Source organism: Arachis ipaensis, chromosome B06 (assembly GCF_000816755.2).
Source record: "Arachis ipaensis cultivar K30076 chromosome B06, Araip1.1, whole genome shotgun sequence".
NCBI lineage: Eukaryota > Viridiplantae > Streptophyta > Magnoliopsida > Fabales > Fabaceae > Arachis > Arachis ipaensis.
Genome location: NC_029790.2, coordinates 58,288,935 through 58,298,090, shown reverse-complemented (window position 1 = coordinate 58,298,090; position 9,156 = coordinate 58,288,935). Strand labels below are relative to the sequence as shown.

The 9,156-nt window shown below is 39.2% G+C and overlaps 2 protein-coding genes across 2 annotated transcripts; one reads left to right on the top strand and one right to left on the bottom strand.

The window, feature by feature from the left end:
• On the top strand, nt 2,544-3,095 carry LOC107646898. Its single transcript, XM_016351040.1, has 2 exons — nt 2,544-2,678; nt 2,787-3,095. The coding sequence occupies exons 1-2, from the start codon at nt 2,544-2,546 to the stop codon at nt 3,093-3,095; spliced, it is 444 nt and encodes a 147-aa protein (XP_016206526.1).
• Nucleotides 4,817-7,476, bottom strand: LOC107646899. The gene is made up of 2 exons (XM_016351041.1): nt 7,282-7,476; nt 4,817-5,611 (listed from the first exon to the last, which is right to left on the bottom strand). Exons 1-2 carry the CDS (start codon nt 7,474-7,476, stop codon nt 4,817-4,819), a joined length of 990 nt encoding a protein of 329 aa, XP_016206527.1.

Here is a 9,156-nt window from a genome sequence, read left to right as displayed (position 1 = left end):
TGGTTCTTCAAGAAGAGGAAGACGCCAACCTCATTACGGTGGAACCATTCCTTAATCTCCTTGTTCTTATTTTCCTGTTTTTCGTTTACTATGCTTCATGTTTAATTATGTTTGTGTCTTTACTATATGATCACTAGTATCTAAGTGTCTATGTCTTAAAGATATGAATGTCCTATGAATCCATCACCTTTCTTAAATGAAAACTGTTTTCTGAAAAAGAAAAAGAAGTACGTGAATTTCGAATTTTAAAATAGTTTAATTATTTTTATGTGGTGGCAATACTTTTTGTTTTCTGAATGAATACTTGAACAGTGCATATTTCTTTTGAATTTGTTGTTTATGAATGTTAAAATTGTTGGCTCTTGAAAGAATGATGAAAAAGGATAAATATTATTTGATAATCTGAAAAATCATAAAAATGATTCTTGAAGCAAGAAAAAGCAATGAAGAACAAAACTTGCAGAAAAAAAAAAGCAAGCAGAAAAAGCCAAAAGCTCTTTAAACCAAAAGGCAAGAGCAAAAAGCCAATAGTCCTTAAAGCCAAAAGGCAAGGGTAATAAAAAGGAATAGGAGGGCCTAGAGGAATAAAATCCTAGCCTTAGCGGCTAAACCAAGCTGTCCCTAACTATGTGCTTGTGGCGTGAAGGTGTCAAGTGAAAACTTGAGACTGAGCGGTTAAAGTCGAGGTCCAAAGCAAAAAAAAAAAAACAGAGTGTGCTTAAGAACCCTGGACACCTCTAATTGGGGACTTTAGCAAAGCTAAGTCACAATCTGAAAAGGTTCACCCAGTTATGTGTCTGTGGCATGTATGTATCCGGTGGTAATACTGGAAAACAGAGTGCTTAGGGCCACGGCCAAGACTCATAAAGTAGCTGTGTTCAAGAATCAACATACTGAACTAGGAGAATCAATAACACTATCTAAATTCTGAGTTCCTATAGATGCCAATCATTCTGAACTTCAAAGGATAAAGTGAGATGCCAAAACTGTTCAGAAGTAAAAAGCTAATAGCCCCGCTCATCTGATTAACACTGATCTTCATAGATGTTTTTGGAATTCATTGTATATTCTCTTCTTTTTATCCTACTTTGTTTTTAGTTGCTTGGGGACAAGCAACAATTTAAGTTTGGTGTTGTGATGAGCGGATAATTTATACGCTTTTTGGCATTGTTTTTACTTAGATTTTAGTATGATTTAGTTGGTTTTTTGTATATTTTTATTAGTTTTTTTATTAAAAATCACATTTCTGGACTTTACTATGAGTTTGTGTGTTTTTCTGTGATTTCGGGTATTTTCTGGCTGAAATTGAGGGAGCTGAGCAAAAATCTGATTCAGGCTGAAAAAGGACTGCTGATGTTGTTGGATTCTGACCTTCCTGCACTCAAAGTGGATTTTCTGGAGCTACAGAACTACGAATGGCGCGCTCTCAATTGCGTTGGAAGGTAGACATCCAGGGCTTTCCAGCAATATATAATAGTCCATACGTTTCTCAAGGATAGACGATGTAAACTGGCGTTCAACGCCAGTTCCATGTTGCAGTCTGGCGTCCAGCGCCAGAAACAAGTTACAAGTTGGAGTTCAACGCCAGAAACAGGTTACAACCTGGGAATGACTGTGACGAGCTTCAGACTCGCGAGTGTTGGGCGTAGTGACAGACACAAAAGAATCAATGGATCCTATTCTGACATGATCGAGAACCGACAGATAATTAGCCGTGCGGTGACAGCGCACCTGGACCTTTTTCACTGAGAGGACGGATGGTAACCATTGACAACGGTGATCCACCAACACACAGCTTGCCATAGGAGGAACCTTGCGTGCGTGAAGAAGAAGACAGGGAGAAAGCAGGGAATCAGAAGATAAAGCATCTCCAAAACTCCAGCATATTCTCCATTACTGCATACCAAGTATTTATTTTATGTTCCCTTGTTCATTTGCAAGTCAACTGATAATTATAATTGACCTCCTGACTGAGATTTACAAGACAACCAGAGATTGCTTCAAACCAACAATCTCCGTGGGATTCGACCCTTACTCACGTAAGGTATTACTTCGACGACCCAGTGCACTTGCTGGTTAGTGGTACAAATTGTGAAAAGTGTGATTCACAATTCGTGCACCAAAGAGCTAACAAAGTTTTATACAGGAAGCCAAAGCCTCATTCAAGAACCTGGAGATGCAAATAAACAAAAAAGACCAGCAAACACCTGAACAAACCCCACCTAGCAATATGGCCCGTGAGTGCAGGGAGGAATCTCAGGAAGTTCGATTAAGGAGCAAGAAGCCGTTAACCACTCAATCTATGAAGAGTGAGAAACTCGGTGAAAAAGAGACACCGGAGCAGGAAATTACAGAGACAGAGAGTACCAAGGAGGGGGCTGAACGCCCATGAATACTCAAAGAAAACCCTCTCCAGGCACCCTGAAAATCCCTTTCCAGTGACTCTTGACATAAATCTTGTACTACCCAAGGCCCCGGGGTACAAAGCCAAATTACCATACCCATTGAAACTTCAAAAAGCAGAAAAAGACAAGCAATTATCCATGTTTTTGGAAGTCTTTCGGAAGCTTGAGATCAACATCCCCTTTGTAAAGGCCCTTGAGCAAATGCCTCTTTATGGCAAGTTCATGAAGGAGTTGTTGAGAAACAAGAGGTATTGGAAAGAAGTTGAGACAATGGTACTTACTAAGGAATGCAGTGCAATCATCTAGAAGAATCTCCCTAAGAAACTGCAGGATCCTAAAAGTTTTGTGATTCCTTGTACCATTGGAAACACCCCTATTCAGGAGGCTTTGTGTGATCTTGTAGCAAGCATCAACCTTATGCCATTATCATTAATGAGAAAGCTCCAAATTGATGAAGTAAAGCCTACCCCTATTTGTCTCCAACTTGCTGACTACTTTATCAAGTACCCTTTTGGAGTGGTGGAGAATCTACTTGTGAAAGTAGGGTCTTTTATCTTCCTTTCTAACTTTGTGATATTGAATATAGAAGAGGATAAGAATGCATCCATTATTCTTGGAAGACCCTTCTTAGCCACAACAGGAGCCCTTATAGATGTTCAGAAGGGTGAAGTAACTCGGAGGGGTCAATGAAGAGGAGATTGTGCTAAATTTTTTAGAAGCTCTGCAACATCCGGATGATTCTGAAGGATGCATGAGGATCGACATCATTGAACCTCTTTCCATTTTCTCTTTCTGATCTTGGCTCTTATTTCCGGGCATCCATCATCAGGTAGCTAGAAAGGGATCTTTGGATATATTCCTTTTTCTGTCATCCACTCAAGTTGCATTTGGTGGAACCGTTATCTGAACTTCCATTGATCATAGTCATTTTCAATTTCCTCAGTAATAGGTTCCTTTCCTCTCATTCTTTTGAAACTTGAAGAAGATGCCATACTTTCATTGATGGTTACCCAAATAGAGGTTGAAGGTTTATGAAGAGGGATGACTAGTGTGATGCACTCTCGATGGAAAGGTGGTTTGGAGGCAAGGTAATATTGTGGAAGAAAGTGAATAAGAGTGATTTGTTGCACAAAAGAAAAAAGGTTGTTGGGTCTTTGGCTTTAGAGAACACAAGATCTGAATTTTTAGAGTACAAGAAGTGTGAAAACTTTAGTTCAGAGGCATGGCACAAATGAAGCCATTTAAAGCAAACTTTAATGAGGAATGGATGGTTAGGATTCCTTGGAAAAGGTTATGAATGAAGGGTGTGCATGCAAGGTTGAATGAAGACAAAAAATTGCCTCTCTATTGGGCAAGTTTTTCGGTCTTCTAAGTACCTCTTCCCAAGATGTGTAGATTTTTATTCCCAAGAAGCATCCTTCCAAGCCATGTGACCTACTTTTTGTCCTCATGCTATCTTTACCATTCATTGACTTGTCCCTTTCATTAAATTGTTCTTCTGCATACCTATCCATCTTAACAAAGCAAAGGAAGTGAATACAAATAAGAGGTGGCAAGCACATGGCAATTAATACTCATAGCTAAAAATTTGACTAGCATTCCTTATTATTGTTCAACCAACCGTGACTCCTTTTGTGCTCTTATATAGTCTTGGAGGACACCAAACTTAGTGTTTGGCTATATGGTTCAAAGGGTTACTTCCTCCAAGTAATGTCATTGAGATCTCAACGGCATTATTGTCACTCTTGGTTAAACCATCATGAGAAACACTTTATTTTTCTATTTTTACACACAAACTAAAAATTATAGACATGGTTGCACTTTCATGAATTTCAAGACTCAAAAGAAATTTGACTCTCATGACTTGTTGTTACAATATAATCACAACACTAAACTTAATGTTTGGCTATATACTCCAAGAAAACTCTTAGACATATGTTAAAATGGCAATATGATCATCATTTTTGAAAAGCATCTTAGTGTGCCTGTAGGCACACCAAACTTAGAATTGGATCATATGCTTCAAAATGTCATGGATAGTTGTCAAACTTGTCTATGAGAGCTTGAATTTATGTTAGAGCAACAATTATTATTCACACTGAAGCATTAAAAGCAAGGAAACTAAATCATGGGCTGCCTCCATGGAGCACTTCTTTAGTGTCATTAGCTTGACGGTTGGTTTACTGTTAGGGCGGATTGTAATGCCTCAAATCTTCTTTCCTCACTGTGAATCTGTCACCATTTGATTCTTTAAGAATTTCTACATGTTCCAATGAGAGGATCCTGTTGATTGTGTATACTTGAGGCAATTGAGATGGTATCACAGGAAGATGAGGGGGTATGAGTGAATGGTGGGCTGATATCACCTTGTCACCTAGTGAGAAATCCTCAGTGGGAATTTTCTTATTCCTCTATCTCCTTGGTACTTTCTTCCCCATTTTCCTCTCTTCTTTAAGTAGTGCTTTAGAAGCTCTTATGTTGGAGTGATCTTTGTTGATTGATTCCCTTGGTTCCTGTTGTTTCAGCTCCACCTCTAGTATCCTTGGTTGCTTCATCTCTTGAGCTTCTTGTTTATCCACCAAGGAAAGCTCCAGAGGCTTGGCTGGTGGTTCATTGTTGTTCTCCTTCAAAGAGCTCTCACTGTACTCTTCCTTTAATTCCTTGCTCTCTTGTTCAGACTCATACATGGGTTTGAAGACATGGAAAGTGAGCTTCTCATCATGTATTCTCAGTATCAACTCTCCTTGTTCTACATCAATGAGTACTCTACCAGTGGCCAAGAATGGTCTCCCTAAGATGATCGGGTGAGGATGGCCCTCTTCCATTTCAAGAACGACAAAGTCATTGGGGAGAAAGTAATTTTCCACTTTGACCAGAACATTCTCGACTACTCCTTCAGCTTGCTTCTGAGTCTTGTAAGCCAATTGGATGATTACATCTGTGGACTTAAGCTTATTGATTTTCAATCTCTTCATGAAAGATAGAGGCATCACATTTATGCTGGCTCCCAGATCATAGAATCCTCTATCAATCATGGTGTCTCCTATAGCACAGGGGATGTGGAAGCTTCTCGGATCCCCTTTCTTTATGGGTAATGCCTTCTGAATGAGAGCACTACATTCCTTGTTCATCACCACTGTTTGGCCACCCTTTAGGTTGCTCTTCCTAGCTAGTAACTCCTTCATCCACTTAATACAAGTAGGCATCTGTTTGAGGATTTCGAGGAAGGGAATGTTGACATGAAGAGTCTTAAATACATCCAAGAATTTGGTTTATGTTCTCCCTTTCTCATTGCCCCTGAGTCTTTGTGGGAATGGTGCTTGTGGCGCATATGGCTGCAGGGTTTTTTTCTCTTTTGATTCTCTCCCTTGGGTAGGATCAGTCCTTTGTTCAATCCCTTCTTTCTTCTCCTCTGAAACTTTTTTATTGTGTTCTGTAGTATTGCTAATTTCTTCCTTCCAAACCTCCTCACTTGCGAGGTTTATTGCTTTACATTCTTCCCATCTCACATTTTGTGTTCCTCCTCTTAGATTCTTCTCAGTGTCACTTGGGAAGCTATCAGTGGACTTGGGAATTTGTTGAGATAGGTATCCCACTTATGACTCAAGATGCTTAATAAGTTCTCCTTGACTTTTCACACTCATCCTCACTTCCTCCTTGAATATTTTGTTATCTTCAGTCTCCCTGCAAAGATTTTCAAGCATAGCTTCGATCTTGGAGAATCTGTCATCAGATGGTGGGTTGGAAGTGGGGTGTGATGCTAATTGTTTTGGCTTTGATAGGGTGGCTATGAATAAGTATTTTGTGTGGTCTGATATTGTCTTTGGTTGGAGTGTTGGTGAGTGGAGTTGTTATAATGGTTTGGATTGTGAGGTCTGTGGTTTTGGTTTTGGTTTTGTTGGTTTTTTCACCCAAAGTTTGGGTGGTTCTTCCAACCAGGGTTATAAGTTTTAGAATATGGATCATGAGCTTGTCTAGATAAATTTCCAAGGTAATTGGCTTCATCCCAGTTAACTCCTTCATCTGTGTCCAACTCTCCTTGAGGTGATGGTTGAGTGTGGATGGCTGCAGCCTGATTCTTCTCCATTTGCTTAGTCAATTCAGCCAGTTGCTTGGTAATCTTCTTATTATGGGCCAAGATTGCATCCATATGGTTTAATTCCATGACTCTCATGTTGTTGCTTCTGTTTGAGGCATAAAAATACTCATTGTCAGCCACTGTCTCTATAACATCAATGGCTTCTTCAATGGTCTTCTTCTTGTTAAGAGAACCTCCAGATGAGTGGTCTACAGCTTTCTTTGATTCACAATTTAGCCCTTCATAAAAGATATGAAGTTGCACCCACTCATTAAACATATCAAGGGGGCATTTTCTTGTCAAATCTTTAAATCTCTCCCAGGCTTCATAAATAGTCTCATCATCCTGCTGTCTGAATGTTTGCACTTCAGTTCTCAGTCTGTTTACTTTTTGTGGAGGGTAGAACCTTACTAAGAATCTATTCACCACATCCTCCGAGGTTGTCAAGCTCTCCTTGGGAAATGATTCTAGCCATTTGGATGCTTTGTCCCTCAAAGAAAATGGAAATAGTAGCAATCTATAGGTGTCAGGATGAACACCATTAGATTTAACTGTATCACAGATCTTAGGAATGTAGTGAGATGCTGATTAGGGTCCTCTTGGGCACTTCCTCCGAAGGAACAATTGTTTTGGACGAGAGTTATGAACTGTGGCTTCAATTCGAAATTATTGGCATGGATAGTTGGCTTTTGAATGTTGCTACCATAGTTTCCTGGGTTTGGATTGATGTAGTAAACTAGAACTCTCCTCTCTTGTCCAGCAGGGTTGGCTGCGCCCTCCTCTGGCATGATTGTTCACCTGTCCTTCATGATGGTTTTCCATATCATCCTCCATGGTTACATCCAAGTCTTCCTCTTCTTCTTCTGCACCAATGGCCTTCTTTCTTCTTGCTTCCCTCCTTAATCTCAGGAAAGTTCTCTCCAGTTCACTGTCAAAAGAGGTTGAAACCTCTCTTCTACCTATCATACAAGTAGCACAACAAGCAGCAACCATCAAGTGAATATTTTACAATTAATGAAAAAGTGTGGTTAGAGCAATTGAGGCAATTAATCAAACAGTTGATGAGTTAGTGGATTAGTTTTGCTGGAAAGTAAAGAAGTAAAGAAAAATTAAAGAGAAACAACTAAAATTGCAAAAAGTAAATGTAACAGTAGAAATTGGAATTCAATTAACAAAAGAAAAGCAAATGCTCAATATAGTTATCTTCCAATTTAGTAATTTTCAATACAAAACCAATCCTCGGCAACGGCGCCATAAACTTGATTCACTCGAAAACTGTCTCTCAACGATTTTCTAACGGCAAGTGCACCGGATTGTAGTCAAGTAAAAACTCACTGTAGAGTGAGGTCGAATTCCACAGGAATTGGTTGGTTGACCAATGTTAATTGGAGAATTGTGCTAGTTGAGCGAAATCAAAATTGGGTTGAGATTGCAGAATGTAAATTTGGCGGGAAACTTAAATTGCAAGAAATTAAATGACAAAAATTAAAGTGCGATAAATTAAATAATAGAAGCTTAAATTGCATGAAATTAAATGGGAATGGGGATTAAGCATGAAATTAAAGAGTAGAATATAATGAGAATGGGTAAGATCAGAGTACGGGATTCATTGGGGTCAGGAGATGTGATAATTCTCCGGATCAAGTTCATTTTCATCTCTTCCTTAATCAATGCATTCATTGAACTTCTTGGCAATCTTAGGTGATTAGATCCCAATTCCTTGGCAATCTAATCTCTCTAAGCATGAACAATTGCCCAATTCCATGATTTAAGTGCTCATGGAAAGAGATGAAGATCGGTCACTGATTCTACCACACAAATTTATAGATCAAAGTATTGGTAGGATTACATGTCACTATATCCATCCAAACCCCAATCTAATCCAATGTGAGAAAGCAATTCTAGCATGATCTCCTCATTCCTCTTCTAAGGTTCAAAGGAGATCCAATTATGAATAGTTTCTTTCCCAAGATAACTATCCAATAGGATGAAGAACAAAAGCTTTCTAGGAAAATCAAAAGAAAAGAAAGAAGAAGAAAAATGAAAACTAATATTGATCCATTGAATTACACAAAGTTCCCTAACCCAATGAAAGGGGTTTAGTTGTTCATAGCTCTCAGAATGTGAAATGGAATTGAAAGATACATTGCAGAATTGAAAGAATTGCCGAAAATTAAAATTAGCAGAATGTCAGCATCTCTCTCTGCCAGCTAAAAGTCTTCTTACTATCTTAAATTCTAAGCTATTTATTCACTTTCTTCCATTCATCTTCAGTCTCTGAATTGGGCTTTTGGCCTTGATTGAATTGGGTTGAAGTTGCTCCAATTGGTTTCCCTTGCTGTTGAGAAGAGATCTGTTTGAATTGCAAAGTTCTGATGCTCACGTTGGAGTCCACGTTTGAGGACCAACGTTGAATCAAACGCCTCTTTGAAAATTCAGTTCTGCTTGCTGTCATTGGCGTTTGACTCAACGTTGGAGTGCCAACGTTCTTCTACCCACGCGTACGCGTGCCGTGCGCATTGGCGCCCTTGGGGTCATAATATGCAAAAAATCGCAATTCCAGTTTTGAAAGCTTTTATAAGAACGTTGGCCTCAGCGTTGGACTGGTAATGTTCCCTCCAACGTTGGCCTATCCACGCGTGCGCGTGATATACACGTTGATGAGCGGATAAT